Source organism: Aspergillus pseudoviridinutans (genome assembly GCF_018340605.1).
Source record: "Aspergillus pseudoviridinutans IFM 55266 DNA, scaffold_4, whole genome shotgun sequence".
In the NCBI taxonomy this organism is placed as follows: Eukaryota; Fungi; Ascomycota; class Eurotiomycetes; order Eurotiales; family Aspergillaceae; genus Aspergillus; species Aspergillus pseudoviridinutans.
In genome coordinates, this window is record NW_025091284.1 from 1062577 (window position 1) to 1079330 (window position 16754).

Sequence of the window (16754 nt, forward strand, 5' to 3'; positions counted from 1 at the left end):
GCGACTCATTGGCATCATGTTGCGCTCGCCCTCACTCGTACCAGAAGTCTGAAAAGCCACGGTCACCCCGGTCGACGCTCTTCGCAATGGCGGTGTCCATGGTGTCAATTCATCCTCTGCATGCCGCTAATAATCGTCAAGCAAGACGCTGAACGACAGATGACATAGGAGGCGCATCACGCGCCAGTCGAGGTGCCCCTGGCTGTCGCCGGCATCGGCTCGGTCCACGGAGTCGCCCATGAGCTGACGGGTGCACATCACCGTCCTGTCGGATTGTCCATCTGTTGGCGTACACGGCTGCTCAGTACTCACACATTGACCTGATTGAAAGGGATTGGTAACTGGCCCATCCTCTTGACTGCTCCACCACAAGTAGGCAGACTACGGCATTTAGAGTCTCGATCCAGACCTCTTCCGTATAGCCTTGTTGCAATGTGCCCGTTGCTTGGCATTGTTGAGCTTCTCAGCTCGGACTTTGGCGCTGCTAGCCGCGCCCGCATCAATTGGCATGGTTTGACCCAATGCCTTCTTCTCCTTCATCTTCCAGTATTTCTTTTTACCGTACTCACGCTGGTAGCAGGCCGAGTACGTATACTTGTATGAATCGTCTGGGTTCCGGAACCAATTCTCTTCCGAGGTTTTCTTGCAACATACCGAGTTCTGAAAACGCCATTGCGCGTCTTGTCGGAGCCTGGTCAAGGACTCAGAGACTCCTGTCTCAACCATGAGCGAAGGCCACACTTGGGCTGATTTCCTCTGGCCTGTCAAGCTAGCGGTATGAAACAGTCATCCGGTGCTTTTCCCTTGTTTGCAGTCACGCTTGGCCTGAGAGTCGTGGTCCCGCTCCATAGGATGTCATCCATCGACGTCCCAGCCAAAACGGCGGACACGGTTATGTTGTCTTTGAGACTGGTAAACGGATGGGCGATGTAGTCGTCTGGCAGCCCGGACGTGATACTCGATGACTCCATGATTGCAGACTGCGCTGGTGAGGAGTTGATTTCTGACGCGGTCACTTCGGTCTCGCTGAAGATGGACGCCATAATCGACAATCTCAAGCATCTAAAGCAGGAAGAATGGTATAAGGGACGAGGATCGAGGGTATTCAGGTAGAAGATCGACGGTATAAGGAAGAGGATCGACGGTATAAGGAAGAGGATCGACGTTATTTATGCTAAGGCTTCTCAGCACTTACCATTATTGTCATGATTCTATTCACTGTTGGATACTTGAAGAACTCGGCACTTACCAGTATTCTTATGGTTCTATTCACTGTTAGATACCTGAAGAACAAGTTCTAAAAATCAGCAACGGATTACATCCAGGGCAGTGAATGATCAATGTTGCATCTGGGAAGTGAAGAAAATCAAATTTTCTGGATGATGTTAGAACTATATAAGACAGGGCGAGCTATAGCATAGCGATCTAGAAACCAAATATGCTGCCGTCGTAGGTTTAAGGTATAGCTTTTAAAACCATGGGTGGATGATGAGACAATGCAGTCACTAGAGTGTCATGTCAGAAAGCTAAGTATACATCATTATATCTTTGTCATGGCCTCTCATAGGAAGTTCTTCAGCCATTTCCCTCTAGGTGAACTAGGTTCCCTAACACAATCACACCCCACGAGACCGGTAAAGGTTTGACTACACGTGCAAGCCTGGCAAACTCTTCCCTTTAGAGACCGTTGCTCCCAGACTTGTACTCCTTCAGTCGGACCATTCGAGACCACTGGCATCTTCGACACTCATGTACTCTGTTAGACTGGGTGCTTCAAGAGCTTGCGCTAGCGCTGCAGCATGATTAAGGATCTTGTAGATTGTCGATATAATATCCACCTGCTGTCCTTTGTCCCAGCTCATGATACAGCCTGAGTACTACCCAAGTCAGTATTTGCAGGTAGTTTCAGAAGTTTCAGCGGTTGGTCGAACGGCTCACCCGAGACTCCTTGTCGATGCACAAAAAGCGCCACTCGTCGGTATCAGTAACTATTCCATATACTATAGTGTCGTTGCGTCTAGCTCTCTTCCTTGCATGGTGCAGCATCGCTGTCATTGTTTAGTCAGGAAACTCTTTTGTTGAGTCAGAATCACATACCCATAGAACACAATGCCTGATATCGCCCAATGTTCCCTCGACGTAATGCACAAAACAATAGCAGGTTTGTCTCCTTTTTTTGTCCTCCGTACCAGAGTGAGTAGTCTGTCGTGCCCTCCAACACGTAAGCCCTATTCTGGTAGGACCACGGCAAACTCAAATTCTTCTCGAATTGAAGATGAAGGGATCCGTAAGCTGAGGCGGACTCGCGCTTCTTGCTTGCAAGGACTACGACGAGAATTGTCTCAAGGCGGGATCTGATAAGCGCTTTGTTCTCGGTACCTCCACCTGCAGCACGCCAATATCCCGACAGGATCGACCCTATGCTAGCGTCAAGCCTGAACTTGACCTTAGTGTATCGAGCAGTAGATACGAGTACCTACCTAAGTACTCAGGAGCTTGGAGCTTGTCCTGCGCTGTCAACTGCCAGCAAGAATTGAAGTTGCAATCCGGCTGGAGGCGTAAGAACCCACGGACATCTTGGGGCTTTATGTCGGCAATGCAGATATGTGGTAGATCTCGCCTTTCAGAAGTGACAGGCTTTTTCCCTTGCCGGGCGACAGTCCTAGACACTCCCGGCTCTTCGTCGTTGTCAGCTTTGCTCTGCATGGGCGAAGATGATGCCGAGCTCTTGCGTATTTGAGTCTTCAATCTTTCGAAATAGTCCATTATTTCGGTCGAATAGGTTGGTGGAGTACGATAATGGATAGAGTTTGTAAATGTTGGGGTCAGGACAGGGTAATGAGGTCGAAGACGCAGATGTGATGTCAACGCAGAGGCCTTCTATGCTATCTACCATAGTAATCGGGCTCAAAATGCGTGAAATAGTATTTAGAATCTTTTTGAATATGTGGGTTATACAATTCGGGCGCTCTCTATTTCCGAAATGCAACAAGCCTCTAAAGTTCTTGACAAGTTACTCCAAAACCATACAGCCAGTCATCTGGCTCACGGTCATTTTCCGTCGGTTCATTTGAGCTTCTGATATAGCAATCTTAATTGCCTGCTTTATGATCTTGGCAATCTGGCTTACGATCTCTTCTTGTTGACCTTGTGTCCAGTCCAAGTGGAGCGACGAGTACTTTGCATATCCTTCGTCAGCTTCCTATATCATCTAGACTATAGAGTAAAGACGTACCTGACTCTTGCTGTTTAGGTGCAAGAACGTCCATTTGTAACTATCTGTACAAATACCGTATATTTCCGCGTTCCTCCCGGCTTTCTTTCGAGCGTAGTGAATTATTGCTGAGCAGCACGTGTTAATCGGACGATTCTCTAGGGATATATGCTCTCATGCGCGAGATGGCACTTACACATAGCTGCAAGAGGCATCCAGCACTCATCCTCCATTAGCACGTCGCTTCGGACAACGATGAAGTTGGTCTCGAGGTCTTGTCGGCTCCCGTACCATAAAGCGTAGTCCACCGTGCAGCCCACGATGTAACTACACCCCTCAAAGTCGTGCGCCATGCAAAGTCTGTGTCGGGGTCCCCAGGAAACTGCGTCCAGAATGGCAGACATTCCGAATCTACTGGATTGAGATCCACCTCTCATATTTCTATTCTCGGACCTTTGTCGCGCTTCTTTCACCACGGATAAGATATGGATTAAGATGGCGTCTAGTCTCGGGCGGATGAGCTTAGGATTTGGGGACTCGACGCCTAGAGCGAGGTTATAATCGTCTAGGAGCATTTCTGGTTTCGTTAGCGACCACAAGCCCTGTAATAGCCCAGGAAAAACACTCACCGAGAGAGCGAGGCATTTTAAGTCTGTCGTCTCGTCCAAGATGCCATGTGCTTCTTTTCCTCCACCAGCTGCTTGGGGAAATTACCGTAGCGCCAAGGAAGTCATCGAGAACCTCACCCTCGTTGTCTTTGTCGTTGTCAGGTTCCGAACGAGAGCGCATTGGTTGCATCGTCTCGACTTTGACATGTCTCCGCAGAAGTAGGTTCCGTAAAGTCGGTGTGTTTTAGATGTTGGGAGACTAAGATATTCTATTTGACTAACAGCTGCTGAACTGCACATAAATGAGTTTAGCATAAAAACTGAGACGTCGGAGGTCTAATCGGGCAGCGGCCTTCCATAAGAGTCCGGAGTCTCGCTCCATGGGTTCCAGGTCAGAGAGCCCTGCATTACTCCGTGCTGACATACAGTACCAAATCTTCGAGTCAACTGGAGAGCACGTAGCCTTGGAACAAACTCTTTGCACATGCGGTCGAGCCACACATAATCCTCAGCTCCTAACCACCTTGGTTGGATGACTTTGCGACCGCACAGCATATTTATCACGCTCAATGGCTTTATCAACAAATCCCTCAACGGTAATGGATAGACATTGCCTTGGAATCTCCCAATAATATGTATTTCACAATAGAATTGGCAGTATGATGTGAGGTGGAATTTGAAGGTCACCATCATTCTTAATCCATGAAGTGGTGGCTTACACAGCCCTCGGTAAATGACAAAATGCAACCACAAGAGTCATTGGTATTCCGGTCTGAGGCGCCCAGATCCCGCATTGTGGCTGAAGCTAAACATAGCCGCCCAGCTGAACAGAGGTAAGCCTCGCAAAGCCGTAATCGTGGCAGGGTCTGCAGGGGTTGTGCACCCGAGTTGCCGTTCAGAAATCAGAATTCCCCCTTTTGTGGTGGTTAAAGGGTGGCCTTTTCAACCGTATTCCATAATAGTAGAGGATCTCATCAAAATGACAAGTGCTTTCATATCCACATATAATCTGAGAGCTTGTTGTACATTTTTCTGTCCAGTAATTTGAGCCCTTGCAGAATTGCTGCATATCGTTGAGGCCCCACACAAGGCTAAGCGCCGAATCCCTTCTCAATCAAAATGTTGCCTAGTCTTGACAAAAGTCCGATCGGAATCAGATATAAGGCCCTGTAAGCCCAAAAGTCGCATACTCTAAAGCATGGCATTGTTGTATCCATGGCGAACACCACAACAACATCATCGGGTTGGGTCAGCGAACCCGACGGACGCGGAACATGGAGCATCCTCTCCACATGTGTGCTAACCATCACTCTATGCTGCTGGACATCTGTCTGCCCCAATATCCCGGCTCAATCAGACGGAAACTGGGCCCGCCTACGGGATAAATTCCACCTCGCCTGTATGGGGATCCTAGGCCCGGAATTTCTTTTGATGTTAGCGATGGGACAATGGTCGTCGGCTAGAAAGTCAGTTAAGGTGTGTTTTCCACGGCCATACTGGATGGTCCTAATAGGTGTAGGAATTTAGCAAATTGGACAGGAAAAGTGGTAAAGGGGAGTGGACGATGACGCACGCGTTCTATGCAGATATGGGAGGGTTTCTTCTCGAGGGGCCTGGGGTTGAGACTCCATTTCCGGTTGATGCGGCGCAGTTGCTGTTTCTGGTTGGACAGGGATATGTGGAATATCCAGAAATTACACGAGATGATATCGATGATAGGAACAAGTCAGATGGGATTGCGAGGTGCGTTTTGTTTTTGATCTTGATGGAGGTGAATGCGCTGCTGCTGATGACGAAGATGCAGATTTATCGCAGTGTGTCAGGCGGTTTGGTTGCTACTAAATTGCATCCTGCGCGCAGCCCAGGATCTTGCTTTGACAACAATGGAGCTTACTACTATCTCCTTTGTCATTGTCTTCTTCGCAACATCGTTTTGCTGGTACTACAAACCGCAAGATATAACCAATATGACCACCGTAACTCTCGCGGTAGATATCACAAGTATCCGAGAAAAGGTAAAACAACGCCTTTTCTGCAGGAGAAAATGGGCTGACCATGCGAAAAAGCACTGTCCTCCAGAGCTCGAAGAATGGTACACGAACCCCTTGGAATTCCTGCATCCCAACCTCTACATCTGCCACATCTTCTGGCGCTACTTCAACCAGATTCTCCGCCGGATCCACTGTCCCATCTTCTCCCGTCCCGTCACCAACAAACCTTACAACCGCATCCCAAGCGACGATTTCCCGCATCTAGATACACTAGCTGATGCTCTCGCCTGTCCGATCGTCCTCCTCTTTGGCAGCGTGTTCATGTTCGCTTGGACCTTTGACTTTCCCTCTTCCCTCGAGCGAATCCTGTGGCGCATTGCGTCCTGCTATACACTGTTATTCTCCCTCGTCGGCGGCTCATACGTACAATTCTGCTATAAGGTTCTTCTTCCACGGCATGCTGAGAAGCGAAGGGCTCGGGATGTGGAAGCTACTATACCGCAAACGCGGATGCAGCGTCTCGCTGCGAAGATGAGAAATATCCATCCTTCGAGGGACCCAAGGTTGGAGATCCCGCTATTGGCGCTCATCCCTGTGACCGTGCTATGCGCTTTGTATTGTATTTCTAGAGCATATATACTCGTTGAGGACTTCGTTGGGCTAAGGGATCTACCTGAGACGGCGTTTCAGACGGTGGAGTGGTCCGTCTATATTCCTCATTGGTAGTTGATAATAGAATGATCGTTGCCTAAGCACTACCTGTAACCATCTCTCAGCTCATTTGACATATGACTACTTATCATACTCTATCAGTTCTTGCTCCCGCGTACGCTGCGGATCAATAGTTGTGCCGTCTGTCTAAGGCAACCGCAGCCAAGAGGTTCCAAGGCCCCTGAACACACATACAACCTTCATTTTCTTGACCAAGCAGAGGCTGTCTAGTAAATCGCGACCGCGAGTCTACTTTTAACGAGCGTGCAATTCTAAATGCCAAACAAGTTGAAGAAAACCTACGTCAAGACATGCGAAATCGTAACCAGGCGCCCTCCAACACACAATGGGTCGTCTTTTGGAACTCCCCGTCGAGGTCCTTCTAATCGTCTATGGGAGCTTAGAGACCATTAACGATGCAGGTCGCCTATCATAGTGCTGCAGGACATTGTACCATTTGTTCAATGACCCAAACATCCAGCAACGGGTTCTGATGTCTATAGTCATCGATGTATGTTCAACTCTAGGACACTATGAGTAAAACCCTTGACTCTGCCAGAACAACCTACCACTACCGAAGAGCCCAGATACCACCTGGCTCAGAGACCACTTTGCTCCAGACTGGTGTTGGAAACCTACAGAATCACAGGTACCTGACAATCTGGTGGACAAAAGGACGCGGGAATTTCTCACAACCAGTGGCATCCCTTCTGGCATTTGTCCAATTACCCAATGGAATTCCTCCCTCCTTAGGGACTTTGAGAATGCGGATGCAGAGCGGTACGCCTGGGACGCTGATTTGATCATCGGCCGCCGCTTGGAGGATGACCATTCTGCGCCTGTCAATTTCTGTTATTGTATAGGCCAGCTCGATCTTGCGCTGGCAATGCTTGATGCTAAGGATGGAACGGTTTTCCACTTTGACCAGGGTGCTTATGGAAAATATGCCAACAGGGGTATCATTGCAGATTCAGTGCCTTCACTTCTGGTACTACTGGGGACTGTCGAGGCGAGTGTGGCTCGGATGGGCAAAATGCCATCGAATTTGAGCCGCCTGGCATTTGAAAAGGATAATGATATGCGCCTCTTTGTTTTAGCTGCTTTGAGAAAGATCATGTCAGAATATGATGACCGCGTGGAACAAGATTCGATGTTCTGGAATGCAATTTTTCATACCTGTGTAGAGTATTAACTAATATGTTTGCCCGATATCCCTTGCGGACCCGTTGTTATACGTTGAAACATAAAAAGAGGGTGATCAGCAAAGCTAGATTCTTAATAATATGATAATGACGCAGACGAAGATGTTACATAGGATACTTGCTACAGACAGTGAATATCAGAATGATCCAAATTGGTATATTCACTTCCTATTTCCCTAGGCTTTGCAATGCGCCATCCCCACCCCTGACAGTATATACTGTTCATCACACATGTCCAGATACAAATTCTCTTCCTTGCTGTTGATCCTCGGGGATAATCCGGAGTTGGCAATAGTGTCAGTAACTGGTCTAAGAAAAGAGCCTTGACTAGTGTTATAAAACTTAAAAGTTTCGGATTTCTTCCCTGCTTCATTGGTTCTGGGCACATTTGCCAAGTGATGGATTCGCCGTAAGTGAATGCAAGCTCAACTTCAAGACTTTAAAAGCACATCAAGAAAGGCAACATTTGGCTCTTTGTACGGATGTCCCCAAGCAAAGGTCAATTCCAACACTTGCTTAAATGTGGCTTTCTCCAACCAAGAATGCGTCGAGCCTGGGGTTTGACGTCGCCTGGAAACCCTCGCTTGAAGGGGCACCGCCTCCGCTTCCTTGCTAGAATATCTAGCAAGCTGATAGTGCCTCTCTGGGCTGATGAAATTGTCTGAGGCTTCAGATCTGCATTGTTAGAGGACACCGGTTGTTCTCTGGCTCAACGAACTTGATCAGATTCTTTCAATCCGCCTGTTAAGTTATATAGATACGAACCCAGCAAGCTCGTCTTCTGGCAGTTTTCTTCTCTTTGGTATGCTGGTTCGGTCCACGCGGCTTCGTTTCTTTGCGTGCATCTTTTTCTTTCTTCTTATTTGCCTGGTCTTCTTCCTTCTTACAACAAAATCAGTTCATTTCTGTCCAGACTGCAGCATACGTTTCGAGCCGCAGGTCCTCCAAATGGCTGGCCAATCCTTGAACATTACCTTAGCCGTTTTGAGACCAAAAATGGACAAAACCTCCAAAGGCACCACAGACGGTAATTCAAATGTGTTCCTCAGAAGAAGGAAAGGAACGGGTGTGAAAAAGAAAATGTTCTTATAGCAGGATCTGCAGATACAACCAGGGATTTGCATTATCCACTACCGGCAGTCAAAGAGTTTACAAACACCTTGCACCCAAACCAAAGGAAATCTCTGGGACTGGAACCAGATTTCCAAAAGCGCCAGGCCAAGCTCAAAGCAACCGGAGAAAAAGAAGCGAAACATCGGAAAAATCATCGATGACTACGAGCCGTTGTTGCCATCAGACAGTGAGGACGAAACACCCAAACTAAAGGAAATCGATTGGACTCAAACCGGGCTTCCGAAACCAATTGGAACCAGCCGCCGCGCATACCACGCATTGGTGCTAGAACGCTACGGCGCCTGGATCCGGAAGACTGCCCTCCCCAAGATGCCTTATAAGGCAAACAAATACTGTAACACGTTCAACACAAGTACAGCTATTGAAATCCAGGCAAACCTGTTCAGCCATCAATGGAAGCCAGGCACGCTTTCGCTACAGCCATGCGGGAAGGCACGGTTAAAGACAACCATTCAGCGGTCTATCCATGGGGGTTACGGAGCACCCTCGACAAGCCCTTCAGCGAGATAAACCCGCGATCAATACCTACTTTACACGGCTGTCCTACGGACATATTCTCCAGGCTGAATGTTTCAGAGGCATTGGTTGTCACGGACTGGCTGGCTTGCAGCATCATTGATTATTGTGAATATGGTTCAATCAGCTCTCACCAATGTCGGCAAAAGGCTATGCATGGGAATCAGCGTGGCTTTAAGGTGGTTGTGGTTCATGATGGGTTGCACCAGCTACGGACCGGGGCAGGTACAAGAAAAATCGTTACTCTGACTATGCCCGGAATTTGTTTCTGTAGATTCACTTCAAAGGAGACGGAACGGGATGCAATAGGCTGCCCTATGCAAAGACGGTCAAGAATCGGAGTGACCACTCTCAAAGCTTTTGGTTGGACATTCTGCCACTCGGCTGCAATTATGTATCACAAGGGCGTTACTGGGTGTGTTTAGTCAACGAGCCACGTGGTGACTGCAGTAAATTAGAACCTCTTTTGTCTTTAAAAAGAACTCCAGTCAGATAGACCCTATAGACTATGCTGCTGCGTTGCACATGGTAAAAATGGAAAAAAGAAAAAAAAAAAAATGGACTCGCGGGGAATCGAACCCCGGACCACCCCCATGCTAAGGGGGTATTATACCACTAAACCACAAGCCCAACTTGTTGAGAACGAAAGCCAGTAAGTCGTTCATGTGACAATTAATGCTCTTTATGGAACGCGGTGCGCTTTCTGGTAGTAGTGGCTATGATTTGAGGTACAGATCCATCTATTATCAAGCGATCAGATTACACCGTTGCAATAGAAACTGCTCTCGCCCAATCCAATAGCAGCCATTACGACATTGATAAGTGAGGACGGTCATCTAGGTTTGAATCAGAATAGAGAAAGCTGAGTTTGTAGAGTGTATACTAAGGAACGGCCTTGTCCTAGGAAACCACGGAAACGTCCATACTGGAGAGGACTCAAAAAGAATTCAGGGCTCCCAAAATTGATTTATGTATCACAGGGCTACTGGTTCTATTCTCTCCGTCTCTTAATCTGCTATTATGTCTGTTGAGACATTTACCAATAGGTTGTTTGCCCTGATGAATATAACCTTACGTTGATCAGGAAAGAAAGCTCTCTCTCTTGAGTTTGATTCAATCTCCCTGAATTCTGTTCAATACAAACAGCATCAACATGGAACTGCGGCCCCCTTTAAAGACTCAAATCCCTGGTCATATCCTCCATCATCGTTATCACCGGACCGGAGTCAGCTCACGAGGTGGCAAGACAGCTTAGCAGTCTGCTCTTAATCGCAGATCTATAAAGAAGTTAAGTAAGGAAACTAACAATGTCATAGACAAGAGCAGAGTAGAGACATACGCAAGGGCCGTGGCCTTCGGTGCAGGAAGGGCAGTTGGGATTCATTTTGTTTGGTATGGAGAGTTGGAGAGTTTCCCTTGGCTAAAGGCTGGATATGTGAATTGAGCTTATGATGCTTTTGAAATGTGATAGTATGGTGAGTGGTAAGGAGGGAGGAGGGAAGGGATGAGTCTTGGGTTTATATGCTTCTCAGTGAAGGGGTTGCATCCACTTCATTGAGTTGAATTGATAAAGTCCCGCATGAAACCATGACTTCATCAGCTGTCGATCAGTTGCCGCCATTAATCCTGTGAATCTCCCTACTACTCTGCAGTATGGTGAAGCTGTATAGGCTTGATTGGAGTAAACGAAAGACCGCCAGTAACAGTTCGCCGATAGCTCTTGTGCATCGGTGATCCTGACGCCTCGTGGCTCCCGGCGGAGCTCCGCTGAGCCAATCCGCTGGGGTAGAGCAGCGGGGTAGCTGGATTGTCGATTGACGATTCCGCTTCAGCCAGCCACTTCTGCAGTTCTGCATACTATCTAGGGGAACCGTGCTGTTGTTACTGTCGACTTTAGATCCGTACATCACCAAATCGTCATCGCTGGAACCACTGAAGATCATTCCTAAATAATAATGCCTCGGTAGAGCACCGAGATTGGAACCAAGATGCCCGTTCTGGCCTACGTATGGCCTTTAGTGTGACGTCTGCCTTTAGACACCTTTCAAACCGCGGTCTCTTCCCTGACTAACACTCAGGCAGAATACCTCTAAGTAGTAATTGGCGCTCCATCTAACAAGATGTTCAACCTCAGCGGGGGACGAAAATCTGCTACCTCTTAGTGGTCTTTGTGCAGTTTAGCAGAATTGGCGTTATCAGTTGGGTTCTACTACAGAGCGTGCCAATTCCTGTGGGAACCATGGCGACGTTTAAGTGGTCCAGAAGTCACAATATCCTTTCCACCATGCCAATCTCGCCTCACTTTGCGTCTTTTGTAGAACGGATCAGAACCTGGGACGTGCAAAGCTACGGAGGAGCTGCGTCCATTATTCTTGCCGCCTCAACCGCCAGATTCGGATCAATCGTCTACCTGGTAACTTCCAGCCTGAGTACCCCGCATTGTTGTGGGCCCCATATGTATTGGGACAACAAGCTTTGCTGGATTGGCCAATTTACGAGTAAAGCAAGGAGACCGATGAGATTCAAAGCATTCAGTATGAGATCGAGACATATGACCGTCCCCCATTCGATAAATTGATTCTAAATCTTGGGTATGGGACCTTCTGGACTCATTGCTCTATACAGTACTCTTAGCTAGCTATGGATTGCAAATACCCACTCTAGTCAAGTTGTTACCACTGGTAGACACACATATATTAGGATTATCATCCAGGTGATGAGCGATTGGCTTCCAAGATCAGCTTGGCTTATAAGAGGAGACGAACCCACCCGATCTGTGACCTGAGAATACGCCAATCGTATGCATGCAGATTTGCTGGGCAAGCTCAGGGCACCGATCCGCCTCTCAGCAATCAAACAGGTAGACTTGAGGCCGCACTTATGCCAACTGGCAACTTTTTTTACATATGTTCTGGTCCTTCTATGAGAGGCCTGTCTGCTTTGGAAACAGTTATGTTATAAACGTGCGCTGGCGCGTCCTGGTGTACCACTATTTATCTGTTTAATCAAATTCCCGGTCATTATCATTTTTGTCAGTTGGAAATGCGGCTTAGTTCCTTCAAGTCAACAGTGATGTTGAAGGCCTGGGCTAGATTGGCTTGCGAAATGGGCGCCGCTCATGTGGACTGGGATATTGTCCCAATATTAGCTTGTAAGCCTACCCAGAATATGGCATACATGACCAGGTGGTTAATGGCAATGCGAGCCGAGTCGATTCCGAGTTCTTCTACGTGCTGTTGTACCCAGCAGCGTAGCAATCTTCGATCGGTGCAGTGAAGGGACATTCAGGCGCAAGTCTGTACTCGATCGTGGCGCAAATGGCGTCATAGTCGCGGACGAATTCGAGCAGGCCGCTTAAGGCGCAAAAGCAATTGCCCATAATCATGCCTCCACCATGGATGTGGTAAATGGGTGGTCGATTCTGTGGCACAGAGCCTGGCGGACCCTCCTTGCGGAAGATCGAGAGGATCAACGTATTTTGTTCAGGGCCGAGGAAAATGTGCTCTTCATGAGTGACTCCCGGAAGCTGTAATCTCTGACTGGCGTCTGGCCACGTCTGATTAACTCACCATAGTCTGGAAGGAGGGATTCGAGCTCGCGGTCGAATGGTAGCTTTGATTTTGGAGCCATTGTGTCTGTATGAGAATTGTTGAAAGTGCTATGGGCTAATAGGAGAAAGATGACAGAGAAACTGTGCTTTTATGGTCATATTCTTTCAGATGAGTGAATGAGGTGGATAGATGACCTGAACCTATGATGTTGACAATTCCCTTTGGGGCTATAGAGGTTCTGTTTGCATTGCAGTGTCATTCCTATGTCAGTGGCATGAGACAGAGACATTGTGACTGCCATAATGCAAGTTTCTGAGGATGACAGACGGCGGATATCAACGGTCCTACAGTGAAGACATAGGACATACTGAGGCTGCCGTTTCATCAGAAGGTCTTAATGCGGTAAGTCCGACAGCATGAAGGTAGGGACCGACTACCGAATGAGAGCGGATGAGCTCATCTTAATGGACTCAACTATTCTCTATGACTATCCAATCCCATCCGTCATCCGAAACTTAGCTAATTTAGCGGACCAAACTCTCATCATGAGGCGCCATGTTCACTTTAGGTATCCAAGCCAAATTGACCACCAACGCACTCGACACAAGGACAAGATATAAAAACTGATCAAGTCCACAATGGCCCGGTCTAATCCAATGCACTACAGCAAGAACTCGTCAGGTTATAGAGCTTCATTCGCTCCTTCTAATGTAGCATTCAACTAGTCTGATTGGGGCCATCGACAAAGACGTTAAATTGCGCCTGAAATTGCTTATTTCAGGACTGAACCTCTATTTCTCATATTGTGACAGACCGAAATGGAATACTCACAGATGTGTTACGTATATCGTATGATATGAGTCTGTGCCAGGTGTAAATAGTGCGATTGCTGCCTGCCCTATAGAAAAATAGCCAAATTACTCTACACTGAGATCATGTATTGGTTCCCCAGTCCCATCTAGTCAGTGGGCGCCCGATAGGTAGATTCGGAAGCTTTCCGCTCGGGCCACACACCACACAGCCTTGCTGGAAGGTGAGAGTAGTTAGTAGGCAACAAGAACGATATGGTGTGACGATAGCCTCACAGGTGCTTAATTGCGGTGTAAAACATAGACTATGCTCCGTTGCAAACGGGTACACTCTTCGACTCTGACATAAAAAGGCACTTCCTGGAGCTCAAGTGATATAGCTCCGACAGAAGCATTGCACTGTTCACTTATCTAGATATGGCCCCATCTCAAAACCTCACCATTGTCCCAAAAAATGCCTACGTATACCTTTCCTTGGCAGTGGAGATCTTGGAGCTTACCCTGTGCTTAGCTGTCTTCCTAGTCCCATTGTTTGCTGTCATTGTGAACTAGTATATCAGATAGTGGACTACATTCAATTTCCAATCTGCTAACACTGTTACTCTCGTTGAGTCGTTACTCCAGTTGAGGTCTACGAACACCCACTATTGAGGACCATTTCCTTACAGCCGCAACGACCTTACAACCATGACTCGAGCAATGCGAAAAATCGCGCAGGCGCCTTGGCTGCTAGCCCGGTGAGCAGAGTATTAATAAAAGGAAAATCTTCCGCTGTTGTTAAATTGAGAGTCATTTTTTACTTATTGCTTCCTTTGCCTCTTGATCCTCTGTCTTCCTAAAATCTTCAATGCAGTCTTGGATCCTGTTTTTTGTTCTCATCTCGGAAATTAGCGCCATTATCATTCGGCTGGGTTCAGGAGAATGGTCAACGCACGCAAAATTGTCTCTTCTTTGCTCGCATTTGGTCTTATTGACCGATGCTGTGCAAACGACAATGTCACAACAGTGAGCTACACACCCTTTACAGAGGAGTGGGCTGGTCTGGGAACCAACCTGACCGTGACCTTTGATATTGTGAGCGACGACTATCTCTCCCTTTACACCAATAACACCCTGGAGAAGCGTACCGGTATCACGACCGTTGTCGCGGCAGCAACTATCGTGAATTCGATTTCGAGCGTTATCCTTGCGGCGAACGCAGGTCTTGAGATCTACGAGGACATTGCCGCCATAATCAAGAGCAATTCAAATCAGAACTCATGCTCCTTGGTGTATAGCACTGACTCTGACGGCACCTATGTCGAAGGGTATGCGTACGAGGCTACGACGAGTGGTGAGAACTGCGACACGACGGCTGAAAAGAAGACTATCCTTGCGGCGGTCGAGAAGTGCGCCAACAAGCTGAACGCCCAGGGCGCGATTCGGGGTTGCTGCACCATGAACCACGGCGGTACATGGACGGGACATCTGCGTTTGACTGCTAGTCCTTCACTTTACCCAGCACACACAGTCACATGTTAAAGTCCTGCTGCTGTTGCGATGTACGACATTCAGTAGTATCATGTCTCATTTTCGAATTCGTTTCATGCCCCCACAATGTGGCGGTGCGGGAATTGACAGTTCTTTGATTCTCGAGGTATTTTTAAGTTGATTCGCTCTAACTTGCCCTGCAGGATATTCATGTCTTTGTCTAAGTCTGCTAGAGAATAGGAAATCCAGGAATTTTGTCTGAATCAATTGTTAGCAAATGTGGCTTGACTACAGTCGTCGTACTGTAGAAAAATCCAGATAAGCAACCAGTCCTGTGGGTCGTTGCCGCGTGGCGGATACGTATGTCCTCCCACCCAAGCCACATTTGTCAACTCCGGACGAACTCAGTGGATATTTAGCCTTTTGAAGTCTTGAATCATTGGCAGCAGTGACAAAAATAGTCCGTGTAGAATCGTAAGAGGATTAGACTGCGGACGAACTTGTGGCCAAGGACGGAATCCACTGACGCGGACCAATATATATGCTTGTATTTCCACGTTTATTGTTCCCCGAAAGAGACACAGATTTGGAAAAGTTATCAGCCACAAGATGCGAGTGGCCGTTCTATTTGCTGCATTAGCAGCGATCCAGCTGGTGGTTTGTCATTCTGAACTCAGTGGAGCCGGAGACCATAACCTGTCAAGGGCAACGAAGATCGCTCCTCTAGGAGAAGCGAATCCCGATGACAAGGATCTCTCGAAGCGGGAAAGACGATTCGGAGATTGGATACTAAAGCGCGATACTACGACAATTGCGGATGCAGTTGCATCAACTACCGCTACTGAGTCTGTGGCAACGACCAGCAGTTCCGATGTGACAACAACCTCAGAATCCACGACTACTTCGAGCACCTCAACGACCTCTTCATCATTCACAACATCCACTGCAGCAGCTACGACAACCTCAACTACAACATCCAGTACATCCAGTACCACCACATCATCCTCATCCGCATCCACAGCTGCCTCAACAACCACAGCAACGATGACAACGACTACCTCAACGACCACACCAACTACCACCGAATCCGCCGAATTAAAAGAATGGAACCACCGGGGGACCATCGCCGCTATCGTCACCTTCAGCATCCTCGGTTCCTTCTTCCTAGGGGCCTGCATCTTCCGATGCATCCACAATCGGGTGAAGCAAAGGCGCATCGACGCGAGAAACCAGAACGATAGAGAATCTTCGCTCTCCATGTTGGCCCTGACTCCCGAGAAGGGGAAATCGGCGAGCCAATTGAAGTTGGATCGCGAGTCAATCATGTTCTGCGACGAAATGAGGTCGCAACTGGAGAGCGTGCCGTCGATGTCGGGGCAGTCGTATTGGCAGGGGTCTGTGGCACATTCGTCCATGCCGTCGGAGGATATGGGTCGGTCGACGAGTAGTGGGAGGCATACGCCGTTGGGTGTGAGGAAGCATCATGGGCCAGCGGAGGTGTAAGGAATCATGAGATTGTCCGGTAGCGACATCGACCTATATGTCTAT

General features: G+C 48.0%; 9 protein-coding genes and 1 non-coding gene across 10 annotated transcripts; 5 read left to right on the top strand and 5 right to left on the bottom strand.

The window, feature by feature from the left end:
- Positions 1 to 390: 390 nt before the first annotated feature.
- On the bottom strand, positions 391 to 1043 carry Asppvi_005818 (uncharacterized protein; the record flags this gene model as incomplete). The annotated part of the gene is made up of 2 exons (XM_043301731.1): positions 391 to 756; positions 819 to 1043. 2 exons carry the CDS (start codon positions 1041 to 1043, stop codon positions 391 to 393), a joined length of 591 nt encoding a protein of 196 aa, XP_043157666.1.
- A 666-nt stretch (positions 1044 to 1709) lies between these two features.
- Positions 1710 to 2766, bottom strand: Asppvi_005819 (uncharacterized protein; the record flags this gene model as incomplete). The annotated part of the gene is made up of 4 exons (XM_043301732.1): positions 1710 to 1877; positions 1939 to 2048; positions 2098 to 2418; positions 2481 to 2766. The coding sequence occupies 4 exons, from the start codon at positions 2764 to 2766 to the stop codon at positions 1710 to 1712; spliced, it is 885 nt and encodes a 294-aa protein (XP_043157667.1).
- A 247-nt stretch (positions 2767 to 3013) lies between these two features.
- Positions 3014 to 3859, bottom strand: Asppvi_005820 (uncharacterized protein; the record flags this gene model as incomplete). Its single annotated transcript, XM_043301733.1, has 4 exons — positions 3014 to 3202; positions 3236 to 3342; positions 3411 to 3791; positions 3844 to 3859. 4 exons carry the CDS (start codon positions 3857 to 3859, stop codon positions 3014 to 3016), a joined length of 693 nt encoding a protein of 230 aa, XP_043157668.1.
- A 1527-nt stretch (positions 3860 to 5386) lies between these two features.
- Asppvi_005821 (uncharacterized protein) lies at positions 5387 to 6539 on the top strand (the record flags this gene model as incomplete). Its single annotated transcript, XM_043301734.1, has 3 exons — positions 5387 to 5565; positions 5627 to 5837; positions 5889 to 6539. 3 exons carry the CDS (start codon positions 5387 to 5389, stop codon positions 6537 to 6539), a joined length of 1041 nt encoding a protein of 346 aa, XP_043157669.1.
- Positions 6540 to 6870: 331 nt separating this feature from the next.
- Positions 6871 to 7716, top strand: Asppvi_005822 (uncharacterized protein; the record flags this gene model as incomplete). Its single annotated transcript, XM_043301735.1, has 3 exons — positions 6871 to 6946; positions 7028 to 7035; positions 7084 to 7716. The coding sequence occupies 3 exons, from the start codon at positions 6871 to 6873 to the stop codon at positions 7714 to 7716; spliced, it is 717 nt and encodes a 238-aa protein (XP_043157670.1).
- A 1006-nt stretch (positions 7717 to 8722) lies between these two features.
- Positions 8723 to 9370, top strand: Asppvi_005823 (uncharacterized protein; the record flags this gene model as incomplete). The annotated part of the gene is made up of 2 exons (XM_043301736.1): positions 8723 to 8753; positions 8841 to 9370. The coding sequence occupies 2 exons, from the start codon at positions 8723 to 8725 to the stop codon at positions 9368 to 9370; spliced, it is 561 nt and encodes a 186-aa protein (XP_043157671.1).
- Positions 9371 to 9934: 564 nt separating this feature from the next.
- Asppvi_005824 lies at positions 9935 to 10006 on the bottom strand. Its single transcript has one exon. It is a non-coding gene; the product is annotated as a tRNA-Ala (tRNA).
- A 2596-nt stretch (positions 10007 to 12602) lies between these two features.
- On the bottom strand, positions 12603 to 13006 carry Asppvi_005825 (alpha/beta hydrolase; the record flags this gene model as incomplete). Its single annotated transcript, XM_043301737.1, has 2 exons — positions 12603 to 12922; positions 12946 to 13006. The coding sequence occupies 2 exons, from the start codon at positions 13004 to 13006 to the stop codon at positions 12603 to 12605; spliced, it is 381 nt and encodes a 126-aa protein (XP_043157672.1).
- Positions 13007 to 14657: 1651 nt separating this feature from the next.
- Positions 14658 to 15257, top strand: Asppvi_005826 (uncharacterized protein; the record flags this gene model as incomplete). Its single annotated transcript, XM_043301738.1, has 1 exon — positions 14658 to 15257. The coding sequence occupies one exon, from the start codon at positions 14658 to 14660 to the stop codon at positions 15255 to 15257; it is 600 nt and encodes a 199-aa protein (XP_043157673.1).
- A 558-nt stretch (positions 15258 to 15815) lies between these two features.
- On the top strand, positions 15816 to 16709 carry Asppvi_005827 (uncharacterized protein; the record flags this gene model as incomplete). Its single annotated transcript, XM_043301739.1, has 1 exon — positions 15816 to 16709. One exon carries the CDS (start codon positions 15816 to 15818, stop codon positions 16707 to 16709), a length of 894 nt encoding a protein of 297 aa, XP_043157674.1.
- Positions 16710 to 16754: the final 45 nt, after the last annotated feature.